Source organism: Chiroxiphia lanceolata, chromosome Z (assembly GCF_009829145.1).
Source record: "Chiroxiphia lanceolata isolate bChiLan1 chromosome Z, bChiLan1.pri, whole genome shotgun sequence".
Classification (NCBI taxonomy): Eukaryota; Metazoa; Chordata; class Aves; order Passeriformes; family Pipridae; genus Chiroxiphia; species Chiroxiphia lanceolata.
Window position 1 is genome coordinate 18977424 of NC_045671.1, and position 22238 is coordinate 18999661.

Genomic DNA, 22238 nt, shown 5'->3' on the forward strand with positions numbered 1-22238 from the left:
CTGTTGGAAATACTGCAATTTTGATAGTAAAATCTTGAGCATGGATGTGAACATGCTCAGAAGGTTTTCTTGTGGTCACCTTAGGATGCTTGGAGAGCATATAGTTTCTGTCTGGTCTGGTAGCTAGGGTGGATTTTTATTTTTGTATGATCTACTGGAAATCATTACAAAAATCTCTGAGTTTTATGCAAGGAAAGTGCAAACTATAATGATACCAACCAAGTGTCAATACTGTTAGTTGCACTGCTAGAAAATAATGTTTGGGAAAACTCAGTGAAACAAGTGCTAAAAGCAAAGGTTGTCTAGTCTGTTCTAGAAGATTAGCATTCAAAGAAAGTTTTTGTTTTTCATATTTGTTCTCAGTATGTCAGAGCTTATAACTTTGAAGAAAATGGAGTATAATTATATGTGATCCAGAAGAGTAGTTTTAGTAATGTTACTAAAAACTAAGAACAGTCAAGGAATTGAAGATTGCTGCTTATTAAATGTGTGACACTGAGAATTCATATGTTATTCAGATGCCTTTGACAAATGGACAAATGTGCCAGCCTCAAAGACTTCAGGCAAACTACAGCCAAGTCCATCATCTCCCTCCTCAATCATCAGTAGCAAGACATCCATCTAGAGAGCAATTAATTGATTATCTGATGTTGAAAGTTGCCCACCAACCTCCCTATACCCAGTCCCAGTGTTCTCCCAGACAAAGCCATGAGTTGGCAAAGCAAGAGGTAAGAATAAAACCTAGTATGATATGACATCTGTCAGTAAATGGCAGTGAATTGTTACATTGTTTTCATATATTACAATTTCTCTGTAAATGGTGACAGAAATCATATAGGCATTTATCTCCAGCAGAAGACAATGTTATCGCAGTGAAATTCTACTCAAATCACATGTTCCTTCCAGTTTTGAGAGAAATGTGGTAGATTTTTAACAGAATGTACCAGAAACTTAAACTTACGTCTTTTTACTGAGCTGGAAATTTATTTCTCAACTATATTTATTGTTCCCTAACTCATTATTTAGCTAGTAACTGGAAAAATACAAAGTAGCTGTACAACTTGGAGCACTTTGCATCTGGAATGGTTCAAAACCCTGCAAATGTAGAAATGTGCATTCACAAACAGAAGTCTTTAAAAAAAAGTGTGAGCAATCTTATGCATGCCTGATAATTATCAGTTTTATTATGATAGACAGATGTAGGACATATAAAAAATTCTTGTACCATTTAGGGGCTCTTTCATTGTGGCAACCTTCTTTCTGTATTGTTTTGGGTCTTCTGAGAAAGTACTGAGAACTACATATAAATTCTGTGGTAGAATGAGAATGTCCACTTACTGTGTAAAGTAAGTTTTCTAGTCAACTCTTCTAGCAAGAGAAAGAAGACAGTGTTGGATACTTAGAACTTAGAGTGAAAGTAGGAATGAGATTTGATTTTTAAAATTCAGCTAAGATAGCAAAGAAATATGAGGAATAGGTTCTTTCATAGGAGCATATATATTTGCTAGGGGCATTAAAATAATTTACATAATATCAAAATATATTTGAATTTAAAGCCCACATGAATTATGATTATAATAATAGTGATATTGGAGTAAAACTTAGGCACATGATGCTGCTGTATTGTAATCTTGTTCTGCAGTAAAATAATGAGATATAATACTCTCTTGAACTGGTGGGTTGTTTTTTTTTTTTGCTTTGTAAAGCTTTTGTTCACCTGAATTCGTAGTAATAATTTCATGATAGTAGCTCTGAATGCATATTTTCAGCCAATTTATCTAACTTTAGTTGTAACTACTTAGATTCGAGTGAGAATTGACAAGGATCCAGAACTTGGATTTAGTATATCAGGAGGAGTTGGTGGTAGAGGGAATCCATTCAGACCAGATGATGATGTAAGTATTTTATACTAATGCTTTTTAAAAGCATTCTGATTTATAATGTTTCTTATGTTTAGCAAAGGGAGAAAAGGAAGTATATGTATTTCCCAAACCACTAACCTCCAGGACTGGAAGGGAGAAAACTGGGGAGAAATGATGTGGAAAGTCAAGGTTGTAAGTGACCACAGAGGTCACATGACAACACAGAGGATTATTCTAGCAGAGTAGTTCTTGCACAGTTCTCGTAATCACTCAACAGATTTGAGATAGTGAATTACAGAGGGTACAATTATGAATCCTATTAAAAAAGAGACCACAGCCTACAGCTTTATTTCTGGTAGTTGGTAATTAATTTTGACATATACATCTGACATATACATTTTAACATATACATCTGCCAAATTAAGCCAAAGCAAATCAGAATTTGCCCCTCAGTACCCCTTTAAAGATAATTTTCCTGGATTTAAAATGAGAAAAGGAAGGCAGTCTCAAAAGACAGTAGACCTGTAGAATAAAATTGCATTCTCTCCTACTTAGGATGAAAAATTGAAAAAATGTTTTTAATTACATCTGTTTGATGCTAGTCCTGCTATTCATAAATAAGTTGCCAAAATGTTTTCCACCTCTATTTTTCAAGGGAATATTTGTAACGAGAGTGCAGCCAGACGGACCGGCATCTAAGTTGCTGCAGCCTGGGGATAAAATAATTCAGGTACTGTAATCACCTAATTAATTAGCCTGTGTAATATACCAGTTCATTTTTAGTTTGCACCTAAGAGCAGAATGTTTAATTTTTAGATAGATTACCAGTATCTTTTCCAGATTTTTTTCTTATATTCTGGATGATGCTTTTAATTTTCTTCCGCCTAGCATCAGGATAGGTGATGTGGACTGAAGCATGGTGGATCATTTTTTCAAATTCTGAACATTTTTCACACTTCTAAAAACAAAACAAAAAAAAGAATGACAAAACGTCATTTAAGGTGGAACATGAGCATTTCAGTAGGCTTTACTGTCATTCAGTTTTTCATTTTATAGTTGTTCACATGCAGTGTTCTGAATAATGTGTTATCAGAACACCAGCAGTTACCCCTCACAGCCCCTCTCCCCAGCTGCATCTTGCTGTTGATCCCTCTCCACCCTGCAGTTCCTGCCAGCCCTTGCTGCTTCTCCTCCACTGGCAGTCTGGACATGCAGAAGCTGCCTCTCAGCTGGCTGGTCCCAGCAGGGACCTCCTGGCTGCCCCATCTGCTGCCAGTGCACCAGGTTCAGGAGTCATGGCTTCTGGGCTGCAAGCTGTGTAGTTCTTTAATCTGTGTTTGTACCTTTCAGACCTCTTCTGTATCAGATTTGTTTGTATTTGTCTAGTGAACTCATTAAGCTATCTGGGGAGGGGTCAGAGAAATTAACAGTTTCTTAAGGAAATGGGCTAAGGGGACATTTGAACATTATTGTAGCCACCCTTAAAGTTGCAAAGCTTGTTAAAAATAATTATTCACCACATTAGTGACTTGAGAATGTTGATGGAGTTGACACTAATGCATTTTAGTTTTCTAAAAACAGAACAAACAAAAAACCCCAAACCAAATACCACCTTCCCCACTAGTATCTCCATGAAACCACAACATCCTGTGAACAGTTTTCTAAAACAAAGCGAAATTGAAAATTTAGTCTAATTCTTCAAATTAAAGATTTTTGTTTAATGAGGAATTCATAGTTTGAAAAAGAGCTAAAGATGAAGCTGCATTTTCATGCTTAGGCAATTAGAGGCTGCTTCCTTTCTCATAACTAAGAATATTTTTTGTGTAACAGCACGTTCCTTATACCTGTGATAATTCCAGTGATAATGTAATGACAGCCCCACTCTGCCTTGTTACCACTCAGACAATTTGTGGGGTTTTTTACTGAATATCATCTCTTCCAAAATGCCTTTGCTTATGCTTGATTTTGCAGCGTTCTCTGTAAAACATGCAATAGGCATGCATATTACAGTGCATGTGTAATCCATATGTCTAATAAAATATTCTACACAACTAGTGACTTGATAATTGCAAGTAAGACTTAAGACTAGGGCTAGGACATTTTGTACAAATGATTATTAGGGACGGTTGTTGCTGCTTTTGCTTTCTGAACAGTGTATTTAAATCTTCCTCTACAACACTAGAAAGATTTGAAAACCACTGGTTTAATAACCAAGGTTGCAGCTGGTAACAACTGCAGGTGTTCGGTGATGGGATAAGGACCTGCAGCTTTCAAAGTGGCATAGATAAGGCACAGAGAGCATGGCAAGTTCACTCTGTCACCACATAAGCAGCTCAGGGAGAAAGGTGGGATGCACAGCTGGAAGCACTAACAGTTAAACTGGATGAATCTGTCCTTCTGCAAGATTTTGCTGCCCGAACTGAATGTGAATTTGCAGTAGTACTCAGAGAAGTTGAACCATAGCCATGTTTTCCCTGGTTTTTAAGGCTGCTTAAGCCTGCCTGTGTTTGCCAAGACAAACTTGTCCAACAGTAACAATGTTGTTTAGAGTCATAGGCACATTCAAGTTGGGGATGACCTCCAGAGGTCTCACACCCTAAAATGGCTCCCTGTGCTATTAATGTTTTTTGTTACGGGCTTCAATAGTTTTAATTTATCACAAATGCCATTTCTAATATTCTGTTACTTAAAATTTGTACAAGGTTTGTACAAGGTGATTTGTACAAGGTTTAGGGATTTTCTGGTGTGTCTGTATTAAGACTGATAAATTAGATGTGTGATGTTAATGGTTCAAAGTTTGGTTTTCCTTTGGTTATTTGCAAAATTCTTCCAAGGCTGACACAGTACTTCAGGTTTTTTTTTATAGCATACAGATACATGTTCAACTAATCTGCAAATCTGCTGGTTTATTCTCTGCATTCATATAGAATTTGGTTATTTTAAACCTTAAAGCTTAAAAAAAACTAACATGAAATATGAGTTGTGTTTCACTAATATGGCATATAAGACTGTCATTTTGAGTTTTAAATGTTTCCTTTTAGGCTAATGGCTACAGCTTCATCAATATTGATCATGGACAAGCTGTATCTTTGCTAAAGACTTTTCAGAATGCTGTGGAACTCATCATTGTACGAGAAGTTTCTTCATAAGTACCTTTGATTGTGGGGATAAGCCAACAGGATTCATTGAAGGACTTAGGAGAAACAATATTTTGCATATTTTTATACATTAAAAGAACTCGAAAAGAATTATGATCAAAATTTGTATAGGAAATACTGAACTTGTGGTTAAAGAGGGCAAAACCACTGTATAGAACGTACAAGAAATAATTTTAGAAATGCGTATGGTGAATAAACTTGTTTTTAAGCATTATAGCAATCTAAGGATCACTCCTCCAAGAACAAACCTGTGTTGTTTTTTTGTACAGATGGTAGGTTTATTTTTTGATAATTCATACACATTACTAAACTTCATGCAAGGCTTTGCGAAGCCTCAGTCGTAGCCAATGGACAGATGGCAGGGCTGTCTATCCTGTAGCTGTTTATTGCCTTTATTTTGATTCACCACATATTAATGTGTTATGCTGAACCACTTCTGTAGATATGAATGGGGATATGAAGTGTTGGCTTTGCTATGTGCACATTGTATAGATGAATGGGTAGATGGAAGGTGGTGCTGATTGGACAGAATAAAGGTCAGGTGGAATAATTATCTGCTATATAAATCTGGAATCAGGAAAGAAGAAAAAGTGTTTAGTTCTGGAGTGTACATCTACCAATAGAAAATGCAATAAAAGCTTATGGTGTTTTTTTAGGAAGACTATAACTACAAATTTGTGATATTATACAGGATTTGTTCTTAATGTAGTCATTCAATATTCATTTGCCACATGTGATTTATGTTTAGTTGGGTTTTCTTGCATACATAATTTTTTCAACAGTACTGTGGAAATGTGCCCAGAGATTTTTCTCTGCGATAGAAATCCTGAACTTTGTGGAAATGGCGATACTTTTATCTTTATAAAAAGAACTCCATTTTAAGCGTACAGATTTTAAAAATGAAACTGAAATGGCCAGTTTTTAAGGTTGTTGCCTGTAATATATATTTAAACAGACACAAAAGCAAATGGTGCAGGAAGGATTATGAACGACATTTTGATTTTGTTTGGCCTTTGCATTGCTTTGTTAATCAAAAAGGAAACCATACGCATGGAGCTAGGCAACCAAAGCAAGTTTTGAAACTTTGAGCAGTGGTGGAGAATTGCTGTGGTGAGATGGAGAGCAAAGGGAGGGTGTACTTACAACCCACCAATTGGTAATGAGGTTTCTTAAAGGGCTGTTCCTACAGGTAACATTAAATGTGAACTAGACACTTCAGAGTCATTAAAGGGTTTCTAACTACATTAATGTAATAGTGATTTACCACAGGCTGCCTTTGTTCCTTATTACTGTATAAAATGTTCAGTTATGCTTCTATTAATTTTGTTTACCAGAAACATTATCTTTCTCCTTTGTAATTGAATAGAGACTGCATAACCTGCAGTGATAATTCATACGGTTGTTATGGACCAGGGAAAAGTGCCACAGAAGACCGAAAACTGTTTTTAAGCAGGGCTAATGATTAGCCTATCATTGGAGCAATATTCAGTTATTGCAGTTCATTTTTAATTACATAAAAGTTGGTAGTTTGTGACAGGTATAAGCGCTTTTTTCAACCCAAAAAGTAAATGCTTTTAATAAAGCTAGCAAAAACACCAGCTTCCTTTACTTTTGGGACAATGAGCTGGAAAAGAGAGAAATTATACATAGCTAGCAGTAATAAACAGGCAGTACTTTTTTAATAAGTTAACGCCAATATTATTGCACTTCTTTCAAAGATGTTAACTATTGCTTATTGTACTGTGTATAGTTTTAATAATTTTAATTGAAACCCTTTAACAACTCTTTGTATATTTTAATTCTTTTTATTTGATTTTCAGTAATATTTACATAGAAAACGATTTTTTGGATATATTAGTAGAAATGTGCTGTATTTTGATAAAATTCACTTATTTTCTGTGTGCTGGTAATCTTCAAAGAAAAGAATGAGAAACATAGCTATATAATGGCAGGCTTCAGTGTTCCGCTTCTAAGATGTGTTTAGTTGTTGGTTAGTTTCTATTTTTTTATTGAAAATGCAAAATGTTTGCATCACATGTTCATTATTTTTAATCATGTTATTTTTATCACACACTGCCTTTTAATGGGGATACATACAGACAAGTCCTAAATTACTTTGGTCTTCTACAAAACCTGTATCTTTGAGAAGGGAAAAGTCCAAAAAGCAGAACTGATTCTTTATTGATCTTGGACTGACTTTGTATACATTTTGCAGTACATTTAAGTATACCACTGAGAAATTATACTGTATTATATTTTGCTTTAATGATAACAGAAGTTTTAAATGTTGTTGTGTCACTTAATTTTCAGGTTTATGTATCACAGGAAAATTCTACCAAAAACTGTTTGGCTGTGGTAGAACTATATAACTAGAGATTTATAGCAAGAGATTTAGTACTTCTTGTGAAAATACTTGGCCAAAGCTTGTCTTCCGTCAGTTAGCAAATTAACCATCTAATAAAATATGGATTTTGCTGATTTTACTCAGTAAATGTTTGATTTTTCAGTGGATTGAAATGTGTTTTTGTCATTGTCGGTGTGTGAAGGTAAACACGTCAGACTAAATGATTTTGCAGAGAGTGGGAGAAAAATGTCTCCTGAACTACTCCAACCAGGATTCAGCAGGAGGAGAGACAATATCGGCACTTTTCATTTTGAATGCATCGTAAACTACATTTTGAATAGAATAAAATCCATCAGCAGCCTAAGTTACTCAGCATGGCAATGAGTTCATGGAAACTCTGTTAATTCTTTCTATTCTTAATAGTTCATTAAAGAATCAGTTCAACTGATGTAATGAAAAAATGAAGTCTCCCATGTATTTATTATGTAAATATTTTTTAGTTTCTTTTTTGGACTGGAGTTAAAAAAATGTGTATATACTTGAAAGCATTCTATGAACACAAACATAGCAATAAGCAACACACAGAATCAAATATTTATGATTATTTTGGTTTTGGTTAGAACTATTCCCTTGTCAACAGCTATGTAATGTTTCTATTGATCAGCATTTATTCAACATTCCAAATTTTTGTATATAATTAGACTGTTTCTGAGGTAACACATGGAGAATAGATAATAAACTAATGCTCTTTAAAGCTGTGTGAAATTGACTTATTTGAGTTCTAGGAAATTCTCCATAACACTGTTTTAGTCTTCTACAGTATCTGTAGATGTAACTCTATCAATATACATTAGTAAAGTCTTATTTGTGTTCCTGGCTCTGTTCATCTCAGTGCCCACGCCTCTGTTCTAGGTGATTTCATTTCAAGACTGGGTTATTCACAACAAAGAAAGACTTTGTAAATAATATCATGTGGTGGATTGACCTTGGCTGGACACCAGGTTCCCACCAAGCTGTTCTATCACTCCCCATTCCCTAGGTGCACAGGAGAGAAAAGAAGATGGAAAATGACTCATAGGTTGAGATTAACGCAGTTTTATTGAAGCAAAAGTGCATGTACAGGCAAAGAGAAAATAAATAATAATTTTATTCTCCCCATCAGCAAGTGATGTCTGGACGCTTCCTGGGAAGCGGGGCTTCAGCACACACAGCGTTTGCTCTGGAAGGCAAACACTGTAAATAACAAATGTCCCCCCTTCCTCCTCCTTTTCTTAGGTCTTATATCTGAGCTGACATCATATGGTCTGGAATACTCCTAAGGTCAGTTTGGGTCAGCTGCCCTCATTGTGTTCCCTCCTAGGACCTTGCCTACCCCCAGTCTACTGATGGGGGAATGTTGGAGAGACAGTGCTGATGCTGTGCCAGTGCTGCTCAGCAGTAGCCAAAACACTGGTATGTTATCAACACCTTTCTAGCTACCAATGCAAAGCACAGCACTGTGAGGCCTGCTATGGGGAAATGAACTCCAGCTCAGCCAGAGCTAATACACCCCAGTCTTACAATGAAATCAGATAGGGCAGCGAGTGGTTTCTGTCACAGAGCGAGGACTTCAGTTGCAAACTAAGTAGTTTTGACAGCAGAGAGGGCTGTCTAGGTCAGTGAGTAGGGTTAAGATTAGGAGTGTCCTGAAGAGGTGTACAAGTGTTACATGGTAAAGAAATTGAAGAGCTAGGCACAATTTCACACGAGAGCTTAATTCAGCTTTACATCCAATTTTCTTGGAAACCACACAACAATGTAGAAATGCAAATTGTTTAGTCTTTTTTTCTGTGTATATGTGGATCTGGCATACTACTACCATACTTGACTTCCTACTTCTCTATGCAGAAAACTGATTTTAACTATAACAGGTTACAGCCCTGATGACCCTGGACTATTAGGCCCTGCTTTATTTAGGTTTTCTATATCTACTCCCTGCTTGGACGTTATTTCATAACTCAACATTTTACTTTTTCATCAAGCACCTAAGAATGCTGGATCCAACTTGTGCTTTTATGACTGAAGGCACTTTTTCAAAGAGAAAGTGTATTTCTGTTGTTGTATTTCTGTTGCCTCAGATTAAATTTATTTTTGGAATGTGTGCAGAAGATTTTATTGCAGCATCTATGAGACTACCTTGGAACTGTGGCTCTGCTATACTAAATGTTACCAGTGCACTATAAGCAGGAGCCTTAGATGTGGTGCTGGAAGCCACCAGTTTCCAGCTGTTGCCTTCCACTGGTATTCCACTTGTGGTTCTGCTAGTGACAGACTGTCCCGGTCTGCATCATGATGGGGGTCCAGGGCTCTAGAAATGTTGGGTCTGAGGAGATCCTGTCTCTCCCTGAGCTGCACAAGTTGCTGACTTCTGTAACTCCTCTGCTTAGCAACACAGCACCTGCAGGTAAGGTCCAGGAGAGGCCTCAGGTACTCTCTCTGATCCAACAAGCTCTGACACAGGCCTTTCCCTAGCACCAGCTAAAGGGTGGGAGCATCACCCTCTCCCCCAAGCCAGGGGCAGCTGCAACAAAGGCTCCGGGTACCCTGCGTCAAGGGCTCCTGACCATGCCCGCTAGGAGCTGCCAGGGCTGCCCCAGGCTCACAGCCCTGGCAGCAGCAGGTACCCTAAAGTTTCTTGGAGGGTTTCCAGCCTCCCTTCTACCATGTTCTAAGGGCCTCATTTAAAGTACAGGCAGCCATCACCCCTCCTGGTAGTTCAGACCTTCTTCACTGTTGCATTCCTGGATTTTCAGCTCTTTGCTTACTTGTATTGGCTTTTCCTGATACTGTCTGTCAAAATGTGATTGTATTTCTATACTGCAATTTGAACTATTGCTTTGTGTTAAGGATAAAGCAATAAGCATGGAAAAAGTAGCAGCTGTTTGGCCTAAAGGAAAACATAAAATGAGCGCTACAACCAGTATTTTAGACTACATCAGAAATACCCCGCCCAGGATTTTGTGCCTGTCAAAAGTAAGTTGCAATTATGGATAAATATTATTGAGTTGTGAAAGATTCAGTTAACATGTAGCTTGTAATGGCTGATTTTTTCAGCCCCTCATATTTATATGAATACCCGATTAAAAGTTTGAGAGAGGCAGTAAGAGCATGCAAGAGAACATGTGACTGTGCTAGCAAGGTTCCTGAGATGGCCAAGAACAATTCTCCTTAAAAGGTCATCTTGCTGAAATGACAAGCTTTTCTACATGTCCTGAACCTCAGAGCACTGGGAATTAAATTTGTGATCACAGGAGCCTGTAACATCTATTTTTGCAGCTGCAGGGAAATATGGCTCTGCACTGCATCCATTTCATGAGGCATGGTTGGACACTGCAAATGGCTGAACTGTTTCTGCTTCAGGATTGTCCAAATTAATGAAAAAAACCTGTGGCAGAATATTCACTCTTGTTTGCCAGATATGAAAATACCACTCTGAACAAACTTTTCAAGGACTGTCTTAATAGAGAAACTGGTACCAGATGAACCAGATGCTCTGCAGAGAAATTTTCATTTAACTGCTAACGTTGATGATTTGTGGAAGAAACTCTGGAGAAAGAAAAAAAATACAACCAACCAACAAAAAGGGGAAAAAGCTTTCTACTGAATTATAAGTATACACTGGCAAAATAGAGGATTTGAAAGTATTGTGCCAAGGCCCTAACATCAACATTTTAGCATATTTGATTAGTTTTTGTCTGGAAAAACTTCCACTCACAGCAGAATAATCAACAACTGGTTTTGAATATGGAAAAGGTATTTTTGCTGAGAATGTTGCTGCCAAAAACTACTTCAGTTGAAAGCCATGGCTTCACTGCAGAAAAACTGAGGTTTACTAATAAATATTGAAATAGATTGTAACAGCTGGTTAGCTGACATAATACTAAGTCCTGAGAAAAATGCAATAATTACGTAAAATTGTCTCATTTGCTAACTGTAATGAGAAGTGACTGATGAGGTTGGAGTTGATGCATGCAAGGGTTAGAAGCCATGCTGAAGAGCCTCCAAACAGATAAAACCTCTGAATAATTTTTTTTTCTGCTGCATTTTAAAACCTATAAAAATACATGGAGTGATTTTCTGGCTCTGCAGTAAGCGATCTGTGGTGTTCTTTTAATTGTAGATTGTAATTAATCTATTACAGAATTAATCATGACGTGCTTATATTTTAAGACATCTTAAGACACCAAAAATTTTTTTCAGCCATAGTACTTACTGAACTCGAATCATGCCTATTTTATGCCACTTTCAAACAGAAATTAGAGCATAGTAAATAAAGCATTAGAGTTTATCTTCACAGAGTTTTATACTCAGGTGTGTTTTCAAATTTCACAAAATACAGGCTCTACTGTATTTTTATGCTACGAAGCAAACTTTTTGTCCTGCTCCTACAAACACTGGCTGGGAAGGAGAGGAGGTTCTTCCAAGTGAATTCTAGAATTTTCTATTCAACTCCTTTTAATAATCTTGTTCAGATAAGGGTTTTTGAGGTTTAAAAACATCTTCCCCTTATGTAGAATGACATGCTGTTTCTCCTAGCAGGATAAGCTCACACCAAAGAAAAAAGATGCTTTCTTCCCTCCAGAAATAGTGGGCACCTATCTGAACAGTTGCAATGGCATGTCCTGCCAGAAAAACATCAAGTATGAGATTTCTCAGCAGACATTCAACTTAATTGAAAAAATAAATAAATTAAAATCTGAATTTTTACATCATCTTTTCCTTTCCCTACACATACATAGTCACAGATTCTAATTTTAAAAATATATCAAAAAAACTTAAAGTTTATTTACTGATACGTAGACTTTCATACAGCTGAAAACAGGATTTTCTGAAAAATGCCTCTATAAGTAGTGTTATCTGGAAAACAGATATTAGATTTTATAAATGACTGAAGAAATGCTGCCCTGAAACAGTAGTTGGATGCAGAATCTGTTCTCAGATTAAGATTCTCAAATTTTACCCACTGTAGTGCATTTTTCCAGTCTCCAAATGGTAGTGATGCTCTTCCTCTGTTAATGTGTTTTTGTAGATTCAGAGATAAAAATACTGTCTCAGGTTGACAGCTGAGTGTCTCATTTTACTTTGAGGTAAGTTTAAAAATAATTGTAAGTTGAGAAAAGCTACTCCATTTTTGAATTAAGCAATTTTATGGGGAGAAGAATTTAATTGTAAAACTCATATATCTGCTAATACAACTCTTCTAACAGATACTGCTATGCTCAACATAACAATACTAATTTTTTTTTCATGTGTTTGCCGTAAAACAGATAAAAAGCAGATGTAGAAATCTCACAGTTTACCAATGCCAGTTTGTACTGTTGACTGCCATCAGAGCCAGGAGGTTTGAAAGGATTTCAGCTACTTACATTGACTATGTATAGTTCATCTGTTAATCTCAATATAAGGAGGATTTTAAGATTTCTAGATCAACTGTCATTTGGGGAAAATAGTTACTCCATGAGAAAAAACTATCTGGGAAAAATATAACTTTTTCTAGGTAGGTATACAAATTTGGTCTTATATTTTGTGAAAAATAGTTCCTTTAAAATGCATTTTATATAATTTTTGAGCTGTGGTGGATTGGGGATTACTTCGCAGCATTAAGAGTTCTTTTTCTGTAAGATATTTTCTCAGTTCTACACGGCAGTCTTCTTGAAAAAAACCCCAAAAATTATACTAAGGTGTATACAAAACAGATAGCAGCTACCTGGTAAATCTGAATGGTATAACAATGGAAAGGGGGTGAAAACAACTTCTAGCATTTGGGAAGCGCTGTAGATCTGTTGGAGTTTAGAATAAAAGCTACTGTCTGTGAAATGCTACGTTAACATTTTTCAATTTGTCTGTATTTGAAAGTTAGTTCAAGTTTAAACTGAGGTGTGAGTCTGAATTGCATTAGATATTTCAAAAATCCTACTTTCACATGCAGTTTTATTGTAGAAAAAATGTGTTGAAATAACTATAGGTAAAACACATACTCTTGATTTCAGATTTCATGTTAACTGTCTGCTCTGGCTACTAATAATTCATACTATCAGAACTGAGAATTTGGCCATGAGCAGAACTTGGCAAGCATCTGTGCATGAAATTACACATGGAGTAAAATTCTTGACTGATTATGAGAGGCAGAAGAATATCCCAACCTGGAACATGTGTTTGGGCAAAACTGAAGAAAATAGAAGTATTATCAGCAGTCAATTTGAACAGTCTACTGTGAGTAGTAGGAGGAGACTGGCATTTGAAGATTATTCTTCTTGATTAATTCACAACAGAAAGAACATTCATGTTGTAAAAGAAATACTCGTTTCCTCTGTTCTGCATCACTAATTATGCAAAATATTGGAATTTTGGTTGTATGATGGAGCAGGTGGTGTAAAGTTACTGTGTATGGAAGTAAAACTTATATAGCACAGGCTATACAAATATATTGGCTTTTAGCGGCATTCTCATACTGCTTCTGACAGAGCAAAGAAAAATGTTTTATGGAATGTCATGGGACAAAGTCACAAAAGCCTTGCTAAAGTGAAGGTAAACAGTACTAGCTGCTCTACCCTCATTTGTGGAGCCAGTCATTTCACTGCAGAAGGCTACCAGCAGGTAGCACAATTTTCTCTTTGTAAATCCATCCTCACAACTTCTGGTCTCCTTCTTGTCCTTTAACATGTTTGAAAATGGCTGGCTGGAGGATTTGCTCCATCACTTTCCCAGGGATTGAAGTGCCTGGCCTATAGTTTTACCAGTGCTCCTTCTTGCCCATCTGGAATCTAGACGTGACGTTCACCTCCCCAAACACTATGACCTTTCAAAGATAATTAGTGGTGGTCTCACAGTAACATTCACTGGATTTCTCAACACTCACAGGAACATCCCATCAGGTCCAGTGGTTTTCCATGTGAACAATTCCTTTAACCTGATTCTCCTTGGCCATGGGGACCTCTTCCTTGCTTCAGACTTTCTCAGTATAAGTGGTAGAGGCTAGAAAAGATTGAAGTTTTGTCAAACCTCTAAAAGGGGGGACTGATGCCTATGGATTTTTAGCTTTTTGTAGATTTTAGAAGTAGCTGTATTATATCCCTCAGCCTTTAGCACAGTAGTTTACACATTTTCGCAATACTTTTACCCCATTCCATATCACTCCCTCAAAATTCCATTAGCTTGTTTAGACTTCCCTCAAGGTAGGCCTTCATTCTGTTTAAGAACATCTGCACACTGGCCTGGACAACAGGATACCACACAGGCACAGCGACCATCAAACCCAGGAGTTTGGAGGGACTCCAAGGACTATATGTGCTGTGATGAAGAGGAGGTTGAGGAAGAGGTGGTCCAGAGCCGCCTGCCTCAATTTCCAGAGGAGCGTGCTGGGGGGAGGACAAATCTGGGATTGCATGGGTTAACACCTTAAATTGTGGAACCCCCTGGACACGAGAGGCGCATCAATATGTATTCCTGTGGGCCTCAGGCCTGGAATTAAAGGACCTGCTCTCTTTATCTTATACACTAAGTTGGCTTGGAGTCTTGTTTTCTGTGGTCTCTTAAGGCAACAAAATCCAAGGACTTTGGATTTCCACAGGCAAATTTTACCCATACTGCAGGATTAGTTAAATCTGAAGTTAAATTTTACTTCTCATAAATTACTTAAACTTAGAACTATTTTATTTTTATCAAATAATTGTTAGCTCTTTTTGAAATCTTTTAAGGTTCCATTTAAAGAAGGCTAAAGAAAGCTTTCTAATGCTTATGTCTTTATTTTACCTCATATGATTTCCATTCTCTACCCATGGAAATGCAGCAAGTTCCACACAGGTGTCTACCTCTATCAGACCACCCACTGTCTGCTCTAAAGGTGACTTCTTGTAAGGAAAAAGACTTTTCTCGTGATCGTCTAAAACAGCTTTTACTGTAACTTCCTTCTAAATTGCCAATATTTTTCTGCTGGTACTTGCAATTAACATTTCCTAGTAAATGCTTTTTAATCCTGTTGGGAAAATCATGAAATACTTAGACAAAAGGTTAGTAGTTGCTCTTATTTAAAGACTTCACCATTTTACATTTGGGGACTGACAAGTACAAAATTTAAACAGTGTTTTGCTTGTTTTGCTTTCAAAAAGCAGACCAGGAGCTCAGAATTTCATATGTCTTATTAAGGGTTTTACCTGCAGGATGGTATCCCAGACAGTTCTGACATCACAGAGCTTTTCTTTGTGAATTTTAGAGCTAATTGTTTTGATACCCTTTACTGAGAGATGCAAAGAGAAAGTATAACAATGTTCAAAGCAGTAGTTACTTCTCTACCTCTGCTAACCATCTTTAAAGAAAACGTAAGGAAACTATACAGAATAATCATACCAGAGTTTGACTTTGCACAATATATAACAAAAGATCTGGAATTCTCCAGTTAAACGTCTCTCAACTTGGGCTAATTAGAAGCTACCAGAATGGCTGAAAGGATTTAACTTAGAATTTAAATCTTTTACTGTTTGAATATGGATTTAATTTAGAAGAAGAATATGAGTGCACCAATTATCATTTTGAAATAAGTCCTACCTTAAATATATTCACAGGCATTTTTACATAAAATAAATCTCTGAATAAAGGAAACAATACCCAGATTTATCTATGGACATTCTGTAACAACAGACCTACTTGCTCAGGGAAGTATCACAAATTTGCAGTATTTTTTCAGCCCAGATAACCTCAAAAGCACTTCAGTCCCTTCTGAGTTCAGGTTTGGGTTTTGGAAAGGCTTACAAACTGTCTGAAACCTTAAACTTTTCAGTGCCAAGATGCACAGCTCCGTACCACGTAGGAAAGATAACAGTTTGATCCTTCATAGTGCTCACAGACACACGAAGCGCTCAGTCTCATTTTCTCCAGCCAATTTAATTTTTCAGGAGAACTTCAACTACAACTCCAGGTAAAGTCAATTTAGGTGGGATAGATTTGCAGTCAAGATATAACAGAAGCATTAGCAATCCATCTATTACAACCCGTTCCTGTTTAGACACAGGGTGTTTCAAGGTTTTACTCCCTAAGGGGATTAAACTGTCTTTCATTGAACTTGGCCACCAAAAGAGCATTTAAATGGGAAACTGGCCCGGGCGGTGCTCATACCGCCCCTAGCCGCTAGCAGGCACTCCCTGCGAGGCCCGCGATACCCACGGGGTCTCCGGCACCGCCCCTGGCCCGGCGCGCAGCGGCCGCCGTGCGCGCGCAGTTGCTCGCGGCAGGGGCGGCCTCTCGCAGCCCGCGCCCCTTCCTGGGCGGGGCCCGCGGCCCGCGCCGGCCCCGCCCTGCCCACCGTGGCCCAGCCGGCTCCGTGGGAAGCGGCTCCTCGGGAAGTGAGGGCTCTTCCCGCCCCGTGCGAGCCGGAGGCCCCGCCGGCAGGGGCCGCCCTCCGCCCGGGGCGCTCCTCCGGAAGCAGCCGAGTGTGCCTCTAGAGGGCCCGTCCGCACGCGGGGCCGCTCCGGCGGACGGCGCGCGCCCCTCTCGGTGGGCGGGTCCCGCCCCCGGGTGCGCGCGGAGCGGCCAGGGAAGCGCCGCCATGATGAACAGCGGCGGGATCGGGGTCCCGCTGGGCTTCCCCCTGGGCCCCACGTCCGTCATCCAGGTCACCAACCTCTCCTCGGCCGTGACCAGCGAGCAGATGCGGACGCTCTTCGGCTTCCTGGGAGATATAGAGGAACTGCGCCTCTATCCCCCGGAGTAAGTGGGGCCCGCGCCGGCCTCCGCGGGGACGGAGACTCGGGAGGAGAAGGAGGCGCGGAGGGGCCAGGGGGCGGCGGGGAGGGCAGAAGCAGAAGACCCGGCCCGCCATCTTGAGTGCGGGCACCGGACGGGTGTCACGTGCCCCCGCCTTTGTATGGCCGGGCCGGCGGGGAAGGAGCTGCGCCCGCACTTAAGATGGCGGCGCCAGGCCTTTTCCCTTTTGGAAACCCACTTTACCTGGCACTCTTCTCCTCGCTCGGGCTGTGTGCAGGGCAGCTGGGCCAGGGAGCCCTCAGCCCGCCCCCGCCCGCCTGCCTTTCCCCTTTTTTTCCCCTTCTGTTAGAAGGGCTCTGCTCCGAGGTGGGGGTGGTCGAACAGAAGCCGGAATAACTGAGGTTCCGCAGATGGACGGAACCTTCCCTGCCTTGGGCCCCGAGTTCCTCCCCATAAGATTTGTGCAGTAAGTTATTCATGGACGTCTCACCTTCCCCTAGATTGTAGCGGTTCGCGAGGGATGCGCTGAGGTGAGAGATGCTGGGGCTCGCAGTATAACAGTGTTGCTTCTTCCGAGTAGGTGGTAGTCAGCAGGAAAAGGGAGGAAAAGAAATGGGTTTTTTTTTAGGTAGCAGTTGTACTGGCAAGTGAATAACAGACATGCCCTTTCAAACTGTGTATTTTCTTACAAAAATTAAATAGCAGAAAGGAGAGGAAGTCATTTGCATCTACATACTTGAATTTTAATAAAAAGAAGATGTAAAGACTGACCAAATTTAGATTTACAAAACTCAATAGCCAAAACGTTGGTGTTTATCAATGCTTATCTAGCTACATTTCATCTGAGTATGTTTGAATGCCAGCCATTAACTATTTAATATGTAAATAGTATGTAATATGCTTAAAGAAGCCTTATTGATTTTTAGACACTATATTAGATATATGGTGGATTTTATCCAGTTTTCTAGGGCTTTGCCTTGGAGATGTTCCACAATTGATTCTTTATACTTTGAGTTTTCTCCTGACTGATTTTTTTTTGTTTTGTTACAGCTGTTGGTCTTATCTTTCACTAGGTTATATAAGAGATTTTAAGGCAAATAGGGTTTTTTTTGACATTCATATATAAATAATATTTGTGCTGATGTGTATGGTTGTGCCAGAGTGCGTATATACACGAAAATAATAAAATCCAGTACCATAGTAGGATTTAGCTTGGGAATGTCAGGGTTATAATGCTATAAAATTTGATTCTTCATTATGAATTCGGTTTTCAGCGACAGGATGTGGGACTGTAATTACATCTTTTACTCTTGGTTTTATTTACAGTTTTTATGCATTACTGTTAGAAATATAGATTTCCTTGCCTAATTGGTAGGGACGTTTGACCTGAATTTCAAATTAGTACCTTGAGAGAAAATTAATTATTTGCTCTAATGCCCTTTTTGTGTTTCAAAAAAAGAGGTGCCTCCTGTTAACTTTCTGAAAATATATTTGAATAATATTGTGATAAATTTAGGAAATAATATTTCATTGACAAGTGGTTGGGGAGCAAAGCTGTCCCAAGCAAAAAGTTTTATTGATCCCTTTCGGTTTGCAGTACAGTTGAAATGTGAAGCTGGTTTGCAGTGTGTGACAGGTCTTTTGCCTTGGGTATGTTCTCCAGTATGCCAGCCACTCCAACAGCCTGGTGGTTTTTTTCAGCCTGCGAGGAGATCAGTGATGCCTGTAATCTGATTCCTAGTCCCACCTGTGCTTTTGTGATACACTTGTCACCCAGCTGAAGTCTGTGTTTCAGACTAGCCTTCAAAATCACATTTATATGGATAAGCCTTCAAGTAAGAGGATTTTTCAGCAGTTAAATGTTGAACAACTTTATTGAACAACAGTTGGGTTTTTGCAGAATGAGTTATTTGAAAGCAGGGAGGTGCAGACTCTCTCCATTAGATGTGCAAAGTCCTGCTGTGAACACCGTTTTCTTCTGCATAATCTGGAGTGGACTTGGAAGCTAGAACACTCAAGTGTTTCAAAACAAACTTTTGTTTTAACCAAAAGTTGGACAACGGGCTAGTTGGTCGTAACCCTTCCCTAGTCAAGCGCAAGACTGGATTGGCCTCTGTGTTCTGCCACCAGGAAGCTCCGCTCTGGTTGCAACCCAGCAGGTGTTGAGAGGTGGAGACGTCGTACCAGGCCTTGGCGATAGGCTTTGGGGCCTCTTCTAGTTCAGAGCCTAATGGTGTTCTCTGTCCATGAATCCTAGTAGCTGGGCAAAGCGTGGTTTAACTTTGAGGGGTGCCACCAGACTGAGTCACTCTCACTTGTGCCTTACAGGTGGATAGGCCATCTTCACTTAATTCAGGAAAGGGACATATATTTGTCACCTGTATGGTCCAATCAGTAGACATTGTTAACTCATGCGGGTAACAATGAAGTTACCTCAAAGATGAGGCCTTTGAGGCAAAACACACACAACCTCTGCATAATTATTCCATAACATTCTGTTTTAATAAGTTATTAATTTCTGTTGTCTCCTCCACACACCATCCACCCTGGAGAAAATTCAGGCAGTTTTATAGCCTTTTCTTTGATTTTTTTTTTTTTTTTTTTTTTACTGTGGCTTTCTGAATAGGTCATTCTTAGAAAATATTTCAGTTGATTGTTGTTGGGAGATGCAATGTTGCTATCTCCCTACAAAGGAAACGAAAAATGTCAGAAATGTCTGAGTGCTATTTAGATATTTATTTCCTTTTTGAGTTTTTTTTGCTTTCCTGAAGAAACTGGATTTTAGTAACCTTCAGTCAGAGATGTAGAAATTGCTTTTTGGCATCAATGCTGCTTAACCCTAGGAAGAAGACTATCACTCTCCTTAAGTTCAGCCTCAGAAAAGGTTAGCAGAAAAAAGGCAACAAAAGGAATTGAAACAGAATAGGACTTTTCTGTTTTAGGAAAGACTTCTTAAGACGTCTGCTGGGGAGATTTCAGAGGCTCACTTCCTAAAAGGGACTCAATCACTGTGAAACCTTCTAGAGTTTTAGTTCTTTTGGATCTTAATAGTTTCCCTTGATGTAGATGCATCATTAATATGTTTTTAGCAGAGATGGTCTCCTTATAGAGAATTTCTCCTTCTTAACCTTCAGAAATGACTGGGTACCAAGACTTCTTTGTAGAGCCTCATTTGCAGTAGTGTTCGCATATTAATATTTTTTAACATAGTTTGCAGATAGCTTTTGTGATTTAAATCCAAGTGAAACAGGAGGGTGAGTGTTACAAAAAACACACTTGTCAGAGCTGGCTCTGTACATGTTGAAATTTATAAAGATTATTATGGGGCCTGAAACTGCCTGGATCAGAATTATGTTCTTGAGTTGGCAATGAAAACAAAAATGTAGAAGAACCTGGGAGACATCAGAAGTCTTAAGCTCTGCCAGGGGAGGTTTAGGTTGGATATTGGGAAGAAATTTTTTACAGAGGGAGTAATCAGACATTGGAATAGGCTGTCCAGGGAGGTGATGTATTCACCATCCCTGGAGGTTTTTAAAATGAGACTGGATGTGGCACTTAGTGCCATGGTCTAGTAACCGTGGCGGTGTTAGATCAGGGGTTGGACTTGATCTTGGGAGGTCTTTTTCCAGCCCAGTTGATTCTATGGTTTTTCAACAGTGTGGACCACAGAACCTTCAGTGAAGGCTTCAGCCATTTGATTTGTAACACTGACATGTGTATTTATGAAGAAACAAACAAACAGCAAACAATGACAACAGAAAAACCCAAAACACCCCCTCCAACACTCCCTCCTCCTGCCCACCTTGGGTTCCCCTCCCCCAGCAAACCAAACCAAATAAAATCTTGTGGCCATTAAAAGTCTTTTTGGTCAACAAAGTTTCTGTTGAGTGCTAAAAAAGTCATAGCTGACTGTGGTTTCTGATGTTGAAAACTGATCTAACAAAGACCCTACAGCTGGCTCAGAAGCCCTTCTATGCAATTTTTTCTTTCCTGAATGTGGAAACTTGAAACTGTGAAAGCATTGACCACTACAGACAAAGTGGGTAGAAGAAATGTGGTCATCTTGTAATGTTTTTCTAAACTGTATGAGGCTTTCATGTTTGTCTCTCCTACGCCCTGTTTAGTTTTTCCTCCTCAGTGTCCATCATAAGTGTTTCTAAATGCAATTCTGAATTTGAACCATCTCTTTAGGTATTTTACCTGGGTGCTACTGTTCTGGTAACCAGAAACATACTGTCTGTGAAACATATAGTGTACCTGCCTCTGAAGTTCCCAGTTTATTTTTTGCAATTAATATGATGAAATAATATGTCTAAAACTTTTAAATTTATATTTAAATATTGAGATCTAATTAATTTCATAGAGTAACTTTGGAAGTACCTGCTTTGGAATTTGAGGGAACTACAAAATGGGTTGAGTTAAACTTGAACTGCAGCAGGTACTTCCAGAAAGTTGACGAGTTTTTCAGTTTGGGTTGAGGCAGGACCAGGGTGAAACAGTTTATGCAGTGCATTTTCCCTAAGTTTCTGCTTTGCTAGAAGGCAAATGGTCTTTTCAAATGGAAATTGCTAATATTTCAGCAATATCCTGTTGCATTCTCTCTTTAAAAATTTCATCTGTACTTCCTTCATGTGAAGAAATAAGCTGCTCATATAAAGGTCACAAACCTTGACTAGGGAATCCATTTTTAAAGCAAACTTCTGTGGTTTTGATCAAGATTTCAGTGTTTACATGTTCTCAGTTGGTATACTGCTTAATGGAAAAGCAAATTACAAATTTTCTTCCTTTTTGTAGCCAAATGATGAGTTGCTCCTCCCTTATCCAGTGTTTCGTCGGGCTACAATATGCCAAACTAAGGGAGATGCTAAAAAGGAATTTTGTTATATTAGTCAACTAAGACCCAGTATTTGAAAGAACTCTCAATAACTGCTTTTATTTTAATAAGAATTAATAAAACAGCTTTTATGAAAACCAAAGAAAAAATATTAGTTATTACAGGCTAGTATCTGAAGGAACCACTGAAAAATGGCAGGGTTTGTTGTTTGGCATTCTTCAACAAGGTTTATTTGGAGAAAAAAAGATAAACTATAAATTATTTACTTGACAAATGCATCAAGTAAATATGCTACTTAAAAC

General features: G+C 38.7%; 2 protein-coding genes and 1 long non-coding RNA gene across 11 annotated transcripts in view; 2 read left to right on the forward strand and 1 right to left on the reverse strand.

Annotated features, from left to right (window-relative positions):
• The window catches only part of ERBIN (erbb2 interacting protein), a 108030-nt gene extending 99912 nt beyond the window's left edge, over nt 1-8118 (forward strand). For all 6 annotated transcript variants that reach the window (XM_032675483.1, XM_032675478.1, XM_032675477.1 and 3 more), the window contains 4 exons: nt 519-728; nt 1803-1895; nt 2518-2592; nt 4904-8118. In XM_032675483.1, coding sequence (XP_032531374.1) covers nt 519-728; nt 1803-1895; nt 2518-2592; nt 4904-5011 — 486 coding nt within the window. In that variant the 3' untranslated portion in view covers nt 5012-8118. The remainder of the gene's footprint in view (nt 1-518; nt 729-1802; nt 1896-2517; nt 2593-4903) is intronic.
• Nucleotides 2694-16583, reverse strand: LOC116780462. The gene is made up of 3 exons (XR_004354485.1): nt 15557-16583; nt 14263-14378; nt 2694-2820 (listed from the first exon to the last, which is right to left on the reverse strand). It is a non-coding gene; the product is annotated as an uncharacterized LOC116780462 (long non-coding RNA).
• A 163-nt stretch (nt 16584-16746) lies between these two features.
• SREK1 (splicing regulatory glutamic acid and lysine rich protein 1) overlaps nt 16747-22238 on the forward strand; it is a 38832-nt gene continuing 33340 nt past the window's right edge. For 3 of the 4 annotated variants that reach the window (XM_032675495.1, XM_032675496.1, XM_032675497.1), the window contains exon 1: nt 16906-17105. Coding sequence is in view for 1 of the 4 variants with exons in the window: in XM_032675494.1 (XP_032531385.1) it covers nt 16945-17105 (161 nt within the window). In the remaining 3 variants the exon portion in view is untranslated. Of the gene's footprint in view, nt 17106-22238 lie in introns of all 4 variants that reach the window. The other variant, XM_032675494.1, reaches the window with a different exon arrangement.